Source organism: Sus scrofa, chromosome 10, assembly GCF_000003025.6.
Source record: "Sus scrofa isolate TJ Tabasco breed Duroc chromosome 10, Sscrofa11.1, whole genome shotgun sequence".
In the NCBI taxonomy this organism is placed as follows: domain Eukaryota; kingdom Metazoa; phylum Chordata; class Mammalia; order Artiodactyla; family Suidae; genus Sus; species Sus scrofa.
In genome coordinates, this window is record NC_010452.4 from 63358233 (window position 1) to 63375656 (window position 17424).

Genomic DNA, 17424 nt, shown 5'->3' on the forward strand with positions numbered 1-17424 from the left:
TCAGATTCTTTCCCCTTATAGGTTATTAAAAAATATTGAAGACAGTTCCCTGTGCTCTAGGTAGGTGCTTGATTTTTGTCGATTTTACACATAGCAGTGTGTGTTTGCTAATCCCAAACTCCTAATTTGCCCCCCCTTTCCCCTTTGGTAGCCATGATTTTGTTTTCCATGTCTGTGAGTCTGTTTCTGCTTTATAAAATAAGTTCATTTATATATTTTTTTTAGATTCCACATATAAAGGATATTGTGGAATATTTGTCTTTCTCTGTCTGACTTACTTCACTTAGTATGATCATCTCTAGGTCCATCCATGTTGCTGCAAATGGCTAATTTTCATTCTTTTTCATGGCTGAGTAGTATTCCATTGTGTATATGGACCATATCTTCTTTATCCATTCCTCTGTTGATGGACATGTAGGTTGCTTCCATGTGCTGACTATTGTACATAGGGCTGCACTGAACATCAGGGTATGTGTATCTTTTTGAATTAGAGGTTCTGTCCTTGGAAGGGGATTTATTTATCATTTTTCCCTTTTTTTTTTTTTTTTTTAATTTTCTGGCCACACACATGCCCTATGGACGTTTCCAGGCCAGGGATCGAATCTGAGCTGCATCTGCCACCTCCACCACAGCTGCAACGGATCCATCACCCGCTGTGCCACAGCAGGAACTTCACTGGAAGGGGATTTTAAAACCCAAGTTTCCACATTGCAGTAATGCTGGGCTCCCAAAGACCACCGATGGCCAGCCAGCAACCCAGTGTACACATAACCTGCCTCCACCAAAGACTTTCCCTGAAGGACACCAGCCCTGAGCTCTGCCTGTGAGTTTTCACCCCAGTTTTAACCTCTGCCTGCCGTGAGGTGCTGGGCCAGTAACCTCTCGGGAGAGAGGGTTAAATGGTGAGGCTGCCTTTTAAGGGAAAAACTGCAAGATGAATCACTCAGCCTCCAAAACCAATGGAACAATCTTCCCCTCCCTACCCCACTCCCCCCGCCAAAAATAAGTCCCAGAGCCAGAGGACCTGGGAGCACAGCTTTCTTTCTTTCTTCAGCTCTTGGTTTCGACTGGGGCAGAGAGGCTGCTCAGCCTGGAGAGATGAACGCAGCCTCCCAGCTCTGGAGTCTGCCAAGCTGTGCGTTTATTACTGGTTTAGTGTCTCTAAGCTTTGTCCCCCTGTGCAAACCGGGGATGAAAACTAGAAAGACCTACGTCCTAGGACCATTGGGATAATTAAGTGAGAAGCATGTGTAAAGCACATCGTCCGTGCTCAAGATTTGGGGTGACACCCGCCCCCAGCCTGTAGACATGGGGGCTAGTCACTGGTTTAAGGAGAGTGACCTCCTGACGCGATAAAACAATTGCTTCAAACAATTGTTATGTGTCCTAACTCAGGGGCCGGTCTATGCATTAGCTGATATGATTATGCAACAGAGGGGGCTGTACTGGATGCTCAAAGACCAAAAGCCCCTTTGCCCAAAGATATGCTATGGTCCTTGGCGCCTAGAATCCCCCGGGACTCCTGTGCTTGGTTTAAGTTTTAAGGCACTGAAGCATTCTTGGACATGGAAAGCTCAACAAAGAAGGATCACTTTAAGCCCTTAAGGTTCATCAGCACCTTTAGTGGAGTTCCCATTGTAGCTCAGCAGCTTAAGAAGCCAACACTGTCTGTATAAAGACGCAGGTTCGATCCCTGGCCTTGCTCAGTGGGTTAAGGATCCGGCATTGCTGTGAGCTGCAGTGGAGGTTGTAGAGGCAGGTTGGGTCTGGTGTTGCTGTGGCTGTGGTGTAGACTGGCAGCTGCAGCTTCTATTCAGCCCCTGGCCTGGGAACTTCCAAATGCTGTGGGTGCGGCCAAAAAAAAGAAAAAGAAATGCATTACATGGTATATGCATAAAACTACCTAGAAGCTAAATATATACAGAGAAATCATAACGACTGAAGATGTTAATAAATTGTAATAATAGTCCGATATTTCAATAATATTATTTCTGAAAAACACCTTTAGCTCAGAAACGTGGAGTTGGGAGGGAGGCAGCCCCAGAGCACGAGGATTCCGCAGCTGAATGAGGGAGTCCCAGGGGCTCAGCCTCCAGGTGACAGACCCCAAGAGGGCCGGTGGAGGTCAGCAAGAAGGGACGGAGGTGACTCCACAGCAAACTTCACTTGCTTGAATTGGTCACCTACACATAATCTGTGTGTCTGGGTAACTCGTCGTTGTTAAAACCAACATTTCGGGAGTTCCCGTCATGGTGCAGTGGTTAACGAATCCGACTAGGAACCATGAGGTTGCGGGTTCGATCCCTGCCCTTGCTCAGCGGGTTAAGGATCCGGCGTTGCCGTGAGCTGTGGTGTAGGTTGCAGACGCGGCTCGGATCCCTCGTTGCTGTGGCTCTGGCGTAGGCCGGTGGCTACAGCTCTGATTCAACCCCTAGCCTGGGAACCTCCATATGCCACGGGAGCGGCCCAAGAAATAGCAACAACAGCAACAACAACAACAACAGACAAAAAGACAAAAGACAAAAAAAAAAAAAAAACATTTCGCAAAATAGATGCCTACTCTACCCTCCCAACTTCCAGGAAAATAAACTTTGGTGGCGGGGGATTAAAAAAAAACCCCTCTCTTAGCACAGAAGTCCATTTGACAATGATGTCCTTAGGCCAGCCTGGGTGGGACCACTGCACGGTGGCCAAGCAACGCCAAGGTCACCGAGAACCGACCTCGGACCCTACCCTCCTGCACAGGACCTAAGCCAGGGATGGCAGCGTCAGCCACTCTGTCGCATGACCCAAGCCTTCTTTAAACATCCTCGAGGGTACCAGCGCGTGAGTTCAAGGAGGCCGTGCCTACACCGGGCTGTGGCCGGGTGGGATCCGACAGGAAGCTGGAGCCGTGTTCATTACAGGGCCAAAAGGTTGGGCTGGAGGCGAGCATGAGGCTTCGGTATTAGACATTCCATATTTCATGTGGACGAGTTTGATCCTTTAAGCTCCGAAAACACCCAGAGGGCAAACTGTCAGCGCCATGCACAAGAATTTTGCCCCGAACAAAATGACCTTTGAGTTCTTAACCGGTTTCATATTCTCCGGGTCTCCGCGTACGTACTCCTGTCGGTCAGCCTCTAACATCTTAAATGCATTTATTTGCCGGTAAGGTTGGCCCTTTCTGGCCAACAGCCACTGATTAACATCTAGTCTGCAAACCATGTAGAAATGTAATCCTTAACAAAACGGGGAAGTTCCGAGCGAGCCAACACATTGTATTGATTTGCAAACTCCAGCCCAAAACTGAGCATCTTTTCTCACTAAATTACGGCTGTCTGTCTTCGGTGAGACTCCGCTGAGATTGGAAGGATCAGGCTGGGACTCTTTCTTGTCACTTCGGCACAGGCATTAAATTCTGTGGCTGGACATCCATGGACAGATATGGGATTTTTTTTTTCCCCCTAAGATATGTAATCAAGGTGCCTTCTTCCACTGGGAGTATCTTTCTCTAGTTATCAAACATTGTTTTCTCAGCAGTAAACCAAAGCAGCCTTTCCCTTAGGTGCTGAGACTTACACATTATATTGAGGTAGGCTTTTCTGTCGTTTGCTGTCAGTGCTGAGAACAGATACGCCCGCACCCCTAGAGTCAGGGACAGACCCTTGGGGACAGACCTTTGGGGACAGGCTGCTGGTGTCTTTGGGCAACTCAGACACGTGTCTCCATCTTCAGTGTCCTAGGTGGTGACAGCTAGGAACGCAGGCCAGCCGTGAGCCTCCGAAGCCCAGGGAGATGGAAAAAGTGGGTTGATACAGGCCGCTTTCTTTCCGCCTCTCCTTTCACCGCTGTGCAGCCAGCTGGCGGTGCGAGTGGACATGATGCCAGCTCTTCTATCTGCGGTAACGGAAGGCGGACACCTAATCCCCAGGCTTCACCTTAGACTCTGCTGCCTGGAAAACCTCCACCTTCATCAGCACTGCTGGTGCCGGGGATGTTTCGCTTTTCCTTCCCAATCTTCAGGTGCGTGAGCGACGAGGAGCAGACTCGGGCGCGAATCGCTAGAAACATTGCAGAAAGGGCCTGTCCAATCCCCAAGCTGGACAGTCCACCTCGGAGGGGATCCAGGATGCAGTGTGCCAGCTGGATTGGCAGCAGTGCCTGCATTCAGCTCCGTCCAGCCCGTCACCACCCATCACGGGTAGGAAGCCCGGATGGCGGCCCCAGGGCCCTGATCCAGTTAAGAAGGCAAGGTGCTCTGGTCTCTCCATTACAAGCAGAGGACTGAGCCTCAGAACCTGCTCGACCAGTGAACCAGAGCTTCCCCATTTAATTGTTTTCGGGACCCTGCGGTCTCCCCAAGAGAGGCCGTAAACCTCTACAGGGAAGGGCTGGTTTCACTCACAGTAGGATAAGATGCTCACTTGTTTGGGATAATTGGGGGCTGAGAGGACGCTGCGCCTCACCCACCAGGTCTCTGCAACCCCATTCTCACGTGGGTCACTGCGGGCCTGGGACACCCTCGCTGATCCCAGGTACAAAGGGCAGACTCAGGGTCTCTGTCTCCGAGCATCTCCCCACCATCACGGAAAGTTCCCACGGAGCCCCAGACAGAAAAAGGCCTTCAGCCCCACCTCCATTCGCAGGAAGCCGCTTCCACCACCCGGCCCATTATATCCATCAGAAAATGAAAAACTCACACCCCCACCCCTCACCTCAGCGTCCAGAAACCCAAGTCGCCCTGTGAGACTAGAGGTCACGTATAAAACTGCCCTGGACTCCGGGAAAGGAATTTCTTCATTTCCTTAATTTCTTTCGGCCACACCTCCGTGTCAGAGCTTGCGGCTGCCAGTAAACCCCAACCCAGTGGACTAATGCCTGATGCAGATAAAGACAAGATCAGGGGCCCCAGGGGCCCATCGTGCCTGACCCCAGAAAGGGAGAGGACAGGACCCGCTCCCCTATTGTAACCTCTAGGCTGTGTCTGTCCCCAGGAGGACAGACAGCTACTATTTTTGGACAGAAGAGGAGCAGGAGATGTGACGATGGAAGCAGAGGGTTGGGGTGACACAGGTAAAAAGCCATGAGCCAAGGAAGGAAGACGGGAGGCCTCCTGAAAGCAGACAAGGCAAGAATGCAGCTTCTCCCCCGCCTCCAGAGCCTCCAGCAAGGACCCCGCCCCAAGACCCTTGACTTGAGCCAGGCCAAACCGATTTCCCACCTCTGACCTCCAGAAGGGTCATCCAGAAGCCACCAAGGGAGCAGTTTGTTACAGCAGCAGTAGGAAACGAATACAGACACAGGCTTCCTGGAGGCTCGGACCTGACCTTCTGGAAGCATTTGCCCAGGAGTCAAAGATGTCAGTGTCCCCATGGACCTCAGCAGGCCTCAGAGGAGCCTGGAATGCATCCTGGGTGCCTCACGTAGCCCCGCCCACTGCTTCCCACCCAGGACTCGGTCCGATCGGAAGCCGTCGTGTCCAGGGAGGGATTTCAGCTTCTCCTCCAAGTCAGAGACTCATCTGCATCCAGAGCAGCACAGCCCAGTCAGTCATGTGTCCCACAGGCACCGAGCCCCGCAGGACTGGCTGCACCCCCCAGGCTAAGCCTGCATCCCGGGGCCGGCTGTGCCCCCCGCAGGCTCCAGCCTCAGCAAGCCCCTCACCAGACATGCGATTTGGGGCATTTCTCACCCTCTCCACCCGACCACCTTGTCACCCAGAAAACGAGAGGCCCCGACCTAACCCATGACCGTCCCTCTCTCCTTCTCGGAGCCACGATCGTGGGGACCCTGGGGGCTTTAGAGGAGTGAATGCAGGGGGTTAACCTTGGGGAAGTTTGGAATTCTCTAAAGGAGGCTGGACCTGATGCCACAAGGCAGCCCTGACTGTGGTCCAGGAGAAGAGCAGGGCAGGTTCATGGGCCCTGCTCCTGAGGTCAGAAAAGGCAGCCACATCTGTGCTCGCAGTGGGACGCGGCCCGGCGGGGAATCTCTGACTTGGTATCACAGGGTGTCAGGGTGGGGGTCCAGCAGCTGAGCGTCACCAGTGACCGTGGACAGGGCTGCGGCTGCAGAGGCTGATGTATTCCGAGCCATTTGTTTTGCAAAAAGCACAGCAGCTGGCCCCACCTGGCTGTGAGAGGCTGTCCCTCTAAAGGGGACAGGAGCTGTGCCCCCTCCAAGGACCCAACCACCCCTCCCAATTCACGAGACAGAGTTTTTTTGAGCCTCAAGAGGCAAAGCTCTACCCAAGCACCCTCCCCAGTCCGACCCCACCCCGAGGCCTTGGACTCAAAAAGGGATTCTGGACTAGCTCTTCAAAAGGCTGGCCTGCCCATGGCCCGTTCAACAGCACCCCCAAAATCCTGCTGCTTCTGCTTCTTTGAAAAAGAAAAAAAAAAAACCCACATAAAATCAAATGTAAAAATGTTGAGGGGTATTGTACCAGTTTGGTCAATAAGTATTAATGAACTCCAGAATCAGAAAAAAATAAAAAAAGATGAAAAGCAAAACTTTCATTTCCGGAAGTTCCTCATGTCTGCTGGTCAAAAAGTCAAACTACATTGGCTGACTTCTTGTGATGTCTTGGCCGACGACCTGGTGGGTCAGCCACCGTGGCTACGCGATCCAGAGCTTTCTGTCTGCAGCGGGGTCCCCTTCCGAACAAGACACCAAATTAGGAGCCAGTGCCAGGAGCCTGTGTGTCTCGACCCCACATCCTTCAATTTCACAACAAAGCTGCTCCCCAAGATCAGGAACTCCCCTCCAGGTGTTTGCAGGGTTTGGGGGATTTGCTGGAGCCCAGGCAGCACAGCTGAGTGCTTTGAAATGTGTGTCTTTTATTTGGCCTGGGGGTGGGGGGACAGTGGGAGGGAATGGGGGGAGGAGGGATGGGGGCCCCCCACTCTCCAAATCCCCAGGCCAAACGGTGCACTGAGACATGACAGGGGCTTGTAAACGTGCTCCACGAACAATGTGGCTAATGGACCGGGGTCCCTGCAAAGAAGGTCAAGGGTGAGAAACCAGACTCCCAACGGAGCGCCCCACAAGGAACAGCTTTGGGGGAGCACTGACCTACGTCCTGTGCTGATTCCCCTTCTGCTAAGAGAAAGAGAGGGAGAGAAGGAGCGAGGGCACAAGGAGAAGGAAGGCTGGATGCCAGCTGTCTCCCTAGAACAGGCTGCGAGCAATCCTGGCAGAAGCTCTTTGCACAGTGAATGAGTGAGACGGGGCCGCGCTGCCAACATCCACAAGACACACAAGGCCTGGGGGTTCCGCTCCAGACAGGCCTGGACACCTTTCAGAGAGCGCGGGGGATCTGCAGACTGGGACACTCATTCCTGTCCTGGAGTGACCATCCCAGAGCACAGGTGAATTCGTATCTTGCAAGATGGGAGTGGAAGTACCAGCCCATCCGGAATCTTACAAACCACCCGCACTCACCCCAGGCTCTCAGAACACGCTGGTCGAGTGGGGATGTGAGGACCCCTTTCCTAACAAACGATGCTCCGGAGGAGTCGTGGCATTTTTCTTCGCAAATGGGTCTTAGGCAGCTTCTCTCCTGATTATGTAGATAAAGAGAAAAGAAATAAACAGCCTCAGACCACGCTGTTCACGGGTGGCAGAGCCAGGAGTGAAGCCTGGGAGTGTCCCAAACTCCTAGGACAGAGGTCATCAGAGGTTTCAAAGGATCAGTGAGTTCCTCTGAAGGCTGGGGTCTCCCCTTTATTGGGTTTTGTTGCCAAGAAGCGCAGGTAAGTCCCTACCTGAGGGTGCGTTCCCACCATTCGACCAAGATGGAACGGACGAAAATGAAAACGTTTTTCAGAAGTTCATTTTCATTCAAAGGTACAGAAAGAGGGTGGCTGGGTCCCTCGGCTGTTTGGGATCAAGGTTAAAACTTCTGCTCTGTGAATAAAAGCCCTAAATTGCTCTCATTCAAATGTTTTCTTTGGACCTTTTCATAATTTTTAAAATTTTTAGCTTAGCGTGGAAATGGAAGGGAATTTCTCTACGGATGAGTCAGAAACCTCTGCTGTCCAGGAGGGAACACAACTATGGTTTGAGGATCTGGGGGGGACTTGGATTGAAGACAAGCAGATGGAAACAGGAGGACGTGGCGTCCTCGCGCTCCTCAATCTTTGGAACATGGCAATGGGTCGATTCACCGCAGTGAGGGAAATGGCTGAGCCGGGAGGGGACAGCAGGTGAGGTTCTGAGTTTGAATTGTACTCAATTCAGGTCTGACACGTACCAGCTGGGATAAATCTGCTCCCTTCACAGTTTCTAGACCTAGAAAAGGCTAACAGAATATCCTGTGATGAGGAGTCAGCTTTAAAAATCACAGTTGAAAGGCGAAATCATTTAGAAAGGTTTAGAAAAGAAACACCACTCTCAGAGGCAGGCTCTGGGGCTCCTGTCCAAACACACACCTTCTGTCTGCCTGGCGACCAACCTGGGGCCCCCACCACATCATTCTTTTCAAAGGGACGTCACCTCCAAAAGTCACAAGACTGAGACTGTGGAGCCTTGGACAGAGTTTCTCTATTTCCTAATCTGCTTAAGAAAAAAAAAAAAAAAAAAAAAGTAGTTTTAAAGGGACTTCAACCTAGATACGCAATAGGGATTTGTTGACTCAGTAAAAGCGCCTTCATTCACAATGTTTAGGTCGTGAACTTTCCATAAATAGCAAAACTGTCCAATAACTAGGTGGCTGCTTCTTTCTTTTCTATTATGTTGGCTTGTTTAATGTTTTCAAGAAATAGTCCAAATGTACATATATTTCCCATGGGAGTTAAAGGCAACTATTTCAAAAGCGAGGCAGAGCAGATTGAAAGCTCACTGGGGGGCCATTTCCTCCAAAACAGGGGAGCAGCGTTTTAGACCTACCATCTTGTTCTATTTGTCTAGAGGAAACCCCATCTCATGTTGCTGTTCTGGGGTATATTTTTTTTAAGTGAAGAAAAGACAAACAAGAAGGACCAAACTAGCACAGCCAGGAAAACCTATGATAAGCTTCTCGAGAAGAAATAGGCTCATGGTTATATATTATTTTTAAATCGTTTGCATCACCTTCTAGAAACATCTGAGCATGTTAAGTCCACGTACAGAATGATAAAACGACATTCGTCTGGAGAAGGAGTAGGAGCAAAGATGCCACGATGGCCAGAGCGCCGAACACAAAAGGCAGCTGGAGCCCTGAGTTCGGGACGTTTCTGCGTGTGCCCCCCACCCCCACCCTGCCCTTCTCCCACCCCGAGAATGTCAAGAATGTGAACTCCCTGTTCTTAAGGTGAAAGGGCATTAACTCGAATCTGTTTGTGGGGGGGGGCGGAAAGTGGCAAAGCCCGAAACACTGCGACTGCACAGGGACACCTCCCAAGCTGAAGACAGCCCGCGCCCACGACCCTGGGTACCTCACGAGTAACTGGGAACCACGTCCGAATTAGGAGCCAGTCACATCTCCATGTGCATCTCAGTAATTCTCTACTTCTTTATTTCAACATTGAGCTTTAGGTTTGAAATAGGTGCTAAGAAGAGGCGATTAACAGAGATTTTTTTTTTTTTTTCAAATGTGTGCCAGCGTTACACATTCTGTCAACAGAGTCAAAGGAAACTATACAGCATAAGTTACAAAACGATTATTTCATGTTGCGCAAACATTCCAAGAAAGCCTTCGCTGTGGTGGTATTCCATTCGACAGAAGATCAGCAAAAGAGGCAGCCCAGCCCCCTTCCATCTCACACAGAACCAGGAGGAAGCCCTCAGCCGCCACTGAGGATCTCCCGGAGAAATCCTCCTGTTTCTCCTCGAGGGGACCCCAGGAGGAGGGTGCGGGGCTCACGGGGTGGGGGGGGGAACCACAGCGGTTACAGCCACCCCGGATCCCAGCATCCCGGCATCCCTTCCTCCGGGCTGCATCGCGCTCCAAAGATGCCCAGTTTCCCAAACAAAGCCCCGTCGACTACTCGGGGTTTGCACTACGTCCTAGTGGGTCACAGAACCCGCTTGGGCTTTGTTAGTTTTCTTTCCACTCCTCGTGCATCAATTAGCTGGAGCTCCCAGCTTCTAGAAGAGCTTGGCCGCCGCTCTTGATAACGATGCGACGTGGTTGTTTGTGAACTATTTTCACTTTATGACTTCTTTTTCTATTATTACGCCAACAGACGGCGGGAAAGGCAGCGATCACTAGCACGGAACACAACAGGTGCTAACATTCAGCCAGGCTGCTCCCAGGCCCGGGGCTGTGGGGCCTGGGCCGCTGACATGCACGCGGGGAGCACACACGACGCTGCTACCCTCGTAGCAGAGGCTGCGGGAAGGGGGGATGGCGTCAAAGGACAGGTGCCATGGTACCCTTAGAAGCTATTTAATAAATATCATCGGAAAACAAAATGGAAAAATCAGCCTTCTGGAGCACAACCAGCTTAGGTCGAGTCAATGTCATCTAGTTTATTCAACCAAAAAACTGAGAGAGAAGGAAAAAGAGTCAAACAAAAACCAAAAAAAAAAAAAAAAAAAAGCAGTTCTTAACACTAGCAGTAAATAAATTTGTACAACAATTCAGTCTGTATAATAGGATGAAATAAATCTACATCTTTTCTTATTTTGGTGCTTTGAATTATACATACAAACAACAATTACAAGGACTTGTTCACAGAGCAGGGGGACCTGGGAAAGTCCACTGGGTCCCTCTGTGACAACCTGGGGATGCTCACGCCTCACCCCGAGGGACCCAATTTCCTACGCAGAGGCCCCCGCAGCTGGGAACGAATGATTTGCCTACGACTTTTTTCTTTTTTTCTTTTTTTCCTTTTTTTTTTTCCCCCGTCTTAATGCATCAAACAACTGTGACCAGCAAAAGGAAGCAAATCTGGCAGTTTGTCCGTTTGGATCTCAGACTGGATTCTTCTTCATGTCCACCCTCGAGTTTCCCCACCGTCCTTAAAACTCTCGGCATCCTTCATGCCTTTCTGACAGCTACCCGGATGCAGTAAAGTCTTCTTCTTCCAATGTGCAGTCCTTCTTACAATATAAGTTATATGCAAAGTTCCGCGATTATTTTTTTTTTTTTCACAGCACTAGAGAGACCCTGTTCCTTAGGGAAGATGAGTCTGAATGGCTTATTCACAAATGGGGTCCAAATTCAGGGATGCAGGACACAGACACCGCACGGGCTCCTCCGTCCAAGTGGCAACGTCGCTTCGCTTTCTGCCTTCAAAAGCCTTTATCCATGGGGTTTCAGCTTCGTGATAACTGCTCCTGCGAAAATGCACGTAGAAGGGGCTGGAGGGAAATCTGGCGGCAGATCGTTTGAGCTTCGAGCTGGGACTCTAGCCCATGGCGGTGACCATACTGGAAGGGTGGTGGGGTCCGAAGGAGAGGCTGGACGGCGGGTGCATGGGCGTGGGCGTGGTCAGCATGTGGCTGGAGTGGCTGAAGGGGGAGATGTGGCTGAGAGAGGACATGTGTCTGGAGAGGGCGGCGGGGTTGAACGAGCTGCTCTTGGGGAAGTCCTCCAGCGTGTCGTGCACCTTTTTGCACTTTTTGGATTTGCTAGACATTTTTCGGTTTCTGGTCTGGATGCCTTCCTTCTTCATGGTCAGGGGTCTGTTAATCTAAACAGAGATCAATTTTTTTTTTTTTTTACTTTTTTTTTTTTGGCGGGCTCGGAAATGTCTGCCGGCTTTCACACCCTGGCCCGGGCTCCCCTGGCTGCCCCAGATCAGGGATCTGCTTTCAGGGGGGCCCCTTCCTCCCCTCTTTCTGCCCTCCCTCCCTGAGACCCAGAGTCCTGCTGGCGAGGGCTGCGGTGGGGTGCTGACTGTCAGCCTCTATCAGTTTCAGAAAGCCAGGGACCACGTAAGGTGTTCCAGGAAGGGGGGGTTCCTTCTGCTTCCTCCACACCAATCGTTTAGGGGGAAAGTTCTTCTCTGGGAACGTCCCATCCCCAAGGACCATACTCTAAAGACCCGCCGAAGAGGGTCGTATTTCTCTGGTAACTAGAATATAACCACTTGTCTTCTTCCATTAGAATTACCTTAGACGATGTCATGAAAACAGAGGCAATGGGAGGAATTTTCAAGGGGGGGAGAAATATCTCATCTGCTGGTTGGAAATCTGTGTTAGGACCTAGAAAGCACTGCCAGGCAATGGCTCTTAAGTGTTTCAGTCCACCTGCCTCGAGAAGCCAGGACTGCCTGCCTCTGCAATGTAATTTTTGGTTGCCTCTCTTTTACTGGTCTTTTCAAAATAGGAGATGCTGTAAAATCTTCCCCTGAAATCTGTATGTTCTGGGGTCATATTTTAAACACCCTGCATCTTTCTAAAAGATAATCTCTTGCTCATGTCATGTCAGTGATGGAAAGCTGGCATTTCTGATCCTGGTGGAATCTATGTATCTCTATGCACAAATGCAAGACGGGAGCACTCTGTCTAGCACAAGAGAGACTGCAAAATAAGTGTTGCATGAATAAATGTATAGACTAATGGAAAAACAGAAAGTTTCCATTTCTACCCGGTCCTGACTATCCGCCCCCATCTAGACAACCAGCGAAACAACCAAGCCACAGGACTGAATATCCACTCCGGAGGGGCAAAGTGCTGTGCCAGCCTGAAAGCATTCTCCTCCTCAACAGACGCAGACACAGAGAACAGCCTCCTGGTGGCCCGGGGGAGGGGGAGGAGTGGGATGGGCGGCGAGTTTGGGGTTCGTAGATGCACACTACTCCATGGAGAATGGATTCGCCTTGGGGTCCTGCTGTCTCCAGTCTTGGGAGAGACCACGATGGAAGACACTCTAAGAAAGGAAATGTCTATATGACTGGGTCCCTTTGCTGTACAGCAGAAATGCACGCAACACTGCAAATCAACTATACTCTAATTTTTTAAAAAACTGTCTTCAACATTAAGGAAAAAAAAAAAAAAAAAAAAAAAAGAGGCCCTCTCCTTCTAAAGCCAAAGAGCAGACGTGAACCAGAGTCAATGTGGGACCGGGGTAAAGGCCCACTCTCAAGATCGCGAGGACAGCAAACTGTCCCTCTTCCCGATAAGCCCCTGTGTTTCGTTTTGAATGTGCATGGGGTGGGGGACAAATCGAGGGCTTGGCAGAGCCACCGAGATCACCGCCCACAAGGAGTCCGATCAGACTGACCGCCATCGAGGCCAGTGGCCCCGCAGAGCAGACCAGCGGCACATCTGGCCGTGTTTGGGGGAAATGGGCAAAGCGACTCGAGGAGGGGAGGTCAGCGCCTCGGTCAATCTGACTCCTCGGGGGATAAACGACTTCTTTCTCCAGGGCCTCGAGGGCAGAGAAAGACAAGCTTCCATGGCTCCAGCGTCTGCCGGTTTGCTTCAAGAGCTAGAAGCGGGAGTTAACGGACCCCATTAGCATCCATGAGGATGCAGGTTTGATCCCTGGCCTTGCTCAGTGGGTTAAGGATCCAGCGTTGCCATGAGCTGCGGTGTAGGTGGCAGACACGGCTCGGTTCTCATGTTGCTGTGGCTGTGGCTCCGATTCGACCCCTAACCTGGGAATTTCCATATGCGGCAGGTGCAGCCCTAAAAAGCAGGAAGGAAAAAAAAAAAGCTAGAAACGGAGGTTAAAGGACAAGAGAAGCCAGTGGCCGAGAGGGCTAGGCTGCTGACCATGCTTCCGAGAGCAGCAAAACCCACAGCTTCCTGGGGCTGAGCTGGGAGAGGTCACCTGGGGAAGGGTACAGAACAGCTCCGTGGGGCGGACACCTGCTCTCCCCATGCAGGAAGGCCCCGTGAGTGATGGCAGAGAAGCTCAAAGGTCGTTGCCCCAAGAACATCTCAGGGTGCCTTCCTCAAAGTTATAATCAAGATAAAGATGCAGCCGACAGAGCTGATAGGAATCTACTGTCACATCAAATCTCCCCCAAGATCGTGTCTAGACACCCGCTCTGTACGCTGCTCTCTAGATATACACAGCCAGATATCGAAATATAATATCTAGTTACACTGATAGCCACACAAACCCAGATAACTAGTCCCAACACTGATACTGAGATAGGTAGTTATCTGCACACCTAGATAAGAAGGCAGGAACTAACTTAGGGCACGCACACGCAGGTGTCCTGATGGGCAGAACAGAACACAAGATGAAAATGTTAATAGGTTGTTATCTCTTATTGTTAAACACACAATACATTGCCTCCTCTGGTGAATTCTTACTAAACCAAGGAAGGCAGAAAACCCACTCTCGTGGATGAGTAAGTTTCAATCTCCCAGCCCCCCTGGGGCCCCGCCGTGAAGTCTAATTAAGAGCAGGGTGGGAGGTGAGCAGTGGAGAAGTTTCCCTGACTTTGATTTGATGAGAAAATTCATATTCTTCCACATAGATGTATTTTTTTTTTTAGATCAGACACAATTGAGATCATATCTCCCCGTAGCTGAGTAGTCAAAGAAATTTATAGCTGGTTCGTTTCTCAGGATTCCTATCCTTCCAGGAAAATGGGAAAGAAGTAGGTACACACACACATGCAATCCATGAGGTGAAGCAGATGCTTGGTCTACCTGAAAGTGAGCAGGTGTCTCTCTCCACTGGTCCCCAAGTCCTAAGGCTACCAGACCACCTTGGAGAGCCTTTTGCTCTTTGGAAAACCGTCCTGGCCCCTCTACTTTATCAGCCATGTGCCTTGCTTCTGAGTCATAATTTCTTCAAGCCAAACAGAAATCAGAATAGTCTCTGCCCTTTGGGACTCTTTGAGGCTCAAGTGTAATGGGGTGACCTGAAAGTTCTTTGACAGCCATGCATTACAAGCCCCCAAATCATCCTGTAGGCTGGGCCCACCACGGGGTAGCTCATCAACCCGAGGGCCCCAGATCTGCCAGGTTTCAATCACAAATCCACCTCTCTCCACGGCCATGAGCAAGGAAATTCCCCAACGTGAAAACGGGCCTGGGGTTTCCCTGCTGAGAAACGGGTACAGACCACAGTCGGGGGATCTGAGGGAGGAGCTATGGATGGTGCTGGGGGCCCTCGGGGACTGTGTCGAGAGGGGGTAGCCCCTCGGGAAGGGAGGTGAGTCTTCCAGGGTGGCCAGAATCAATGCATCCATCCCAAGAGGCAAAAAAAAAGGACTAGGTTTGGGAGTCACCTTGGGAAATTCTCCCGCGACTCAAAAAATCTGGCCAGAAAAGCTGCCTCCCCAGCGCCCAGGTGTTCCCAGGTAACAGGTGCTGCTGGCCGTGAGCAAAGACCTCTGCCTTTTCCCAGGTCCCCCCAGAAACTTGGCCACAGCCAGACCTGCCAAGAGACTTTGAGGAGAATCAGACAGAGCCAGAGAAAACATGTGAGAGACACAGAGAGAGACAGACAGAGACAGAAAAAGTCTTTCTCTGGGATGAATGTAAACTTCAGGCCTCCTTAGGGTCACGGCCTGTCAGTCACAGTTGTTGCGGGGAAAACAAATAAATAAACATACACGAACACTTTTAAAGGTGAAGAAGACGTGGCAAAATGGAAGGACCCCAGACTGCAAGATTAAAAAGAGGCCAGAAGCAAAGCCCCATGGCTATTATCATTCTGCTAAGGTGTTCCAGAAGGAGAAAAATGTTCTCCGCCCCCCCACCCCCCCGCCAATCAGGATACCCTCCATCGTTTGCTTTGCAGGAGTTCTCCCGCTGAGGACACAGTCAGGAGATGGCATCTTTCAGACATTTCAGCTCGTGTCTTTCACACAGAGAATCCGCTTAAACTTCACAGCACAGGTTAAGCCAAGCCTCTCTCCCCTTCAGTCACTGAACCAGCCCTGAACCCTGTGGTACGCGTCACAGCCCCATTAATCTTTCTCTTTCACTCTCTGGCTCGCTGTCTTTTTGTCTCTTTGTTTGTTTGTTTGCAAAAAAAAAAAATTTTTTTAAACAGCAGGACACATCAAAATATGACTGTTGACTTTTTTTGCTTTTCCAGGGCAAAGATTTTTTTTTTTTTTTTCTCCTTAAAAACCCAAACCAGGCTGCCAGCTGTATTGTTTCCAGGACACACGAAGGGCTGGGCGGTCCTGTTTTAAACCCCTCCATCGCAGCCAGGCTACACGGTCCCAAGTACTTTCTGCCCTGGGTCCACTGTGGGGACCTTTTTCTAAGCCCTGATGGGGGGCGATTCCATCGGAGAAGGGGACGGGAAGGGTGCCACTGGGGCGGGTCCGAGGGGACACTTACATTGTGCAGCTTGTAGTAGAGCCCACAGGCATTGCAGACGGGGTCCCCATTGGCATTTCTTCTCCAGAGAGTCGTAGTTGTGGTTTGACAGTTTGCACAGGACGTACCTGCCCTTCGCGCTGCCGACTGGGGAGTGGGGAGAGAGCAGAGGGTAAAATCAAAACAAATGGTAAATGGGTTTGCCGAACTACGAACTTAAAAAAAGAAATTATCATTGAAATCAAAACTAGCAAGTGGCCCACATGAAAGTCATAAAGAGCCCCAAAAGCTGCATCAAGAAGTAAAATGCCGCCGATCCACCAGCATAGGAGCGGATCGGACTGCGGTCCGGTGGTCCAAATAGAGCCTGAGGCCCCCAGGGAATAATTCGGGAGGATCAGAAAGCTGGCACCACCGCTCCGACCTAACGACCCCCCGCTTCTCACCGCCCCCCAACAAAATGTGCCAGATGGTTCACTTTTATGGGCAGTGATTTTGACTTGACCAGCCTCGTCCAGGGACCAGGCTCTCGGTGGTTCCCTTCACCAGGCCCGCAGAAGGCCTCTTTCAAGAGCAACTGCCAAGAACATCAATTCTCAAGGACGGGCCTGGCCGTCCCAACAGACTGGCCGCCAAGGAAGAAGGAAGGCAAGCGCGAGCAGCCCTTTCTGGATCCCAGATAAAGGAGGGCTGGAGGAGGGCTGCGGGATGCTAAGAGGGCAAGAGCCGATCGGCACCTGTGGGTGACCCTCGCGGGACGGGCCGCATACGAAGCCCCAGCCAGACATCGTAAGTGAGCGAGACCCCAGAAACATCTGCGGCAGATCGGTCCTCAGTGTGCACCCCCCTTGCGCCCAGATGAGGTCACTCATGGTGACAGCCGTCTTTCTCTTCTCCGGAGGGTCTTCGGTTAACAAACCCAACCGAGACGAGCAAGGGACTTTGCAAAACCCACCAGGAACACTGTCTCCTCTCACCTTCTCGAAAGGAGGTGGTGCCCCCTCTCCTGTTCCCAGAGCAGAATGGTTGCCGGTTACACGTCAGCCCCAAGCTGAATTGTCATTATTGGATTGTGTCGCTGCCTACACTTCCTTTAAAAGGAAGATTTCTCTTTCGCTTGTTGACATACTTAATTGTGCAGGGACGAGTCCTTATGTGCGTGTGTTGAAGAGGAAAAACCAAAAAACTTAAGCTGGCCAACTTTTGATAGAAAATGAAGCTGGGTCACACGCTCCTTCAGCTCCTCCCTGCCCCCCAACATAGAAAGAAAATTTC

At 50.8% G+C, this 17424-nt stretch overlaps 1 protein-coding gene across 5 annotated transcripts in view; it reads right to left on the bottom strand.

Moving 5' to 3' along the window:
* Positions 9452-17424, bottom strand: part of GATA3 (GATA binding protein 3) — a 30294-nt gene continuing 22321 nt past the window's right edge. For 4 of the 5 annotated variants that reach the window (XM_021064071.1, XM_021064072.1, XM_021064073.1 and 1 more), the window contains 2 exons: positions 16171-16296; positions 9452-11600 (listed from right to left, as the gene is read on the bottom strand). In XM_021064071.1, coding sequence (XP_020919730.1) covers positions 11316-11600; positions 16171-16296 — 411 coding nt within the window. In that variant the 3' untranslated portion in view covers positions 9452-11315. 5 annotated transcript variants of the gene reach the window in all.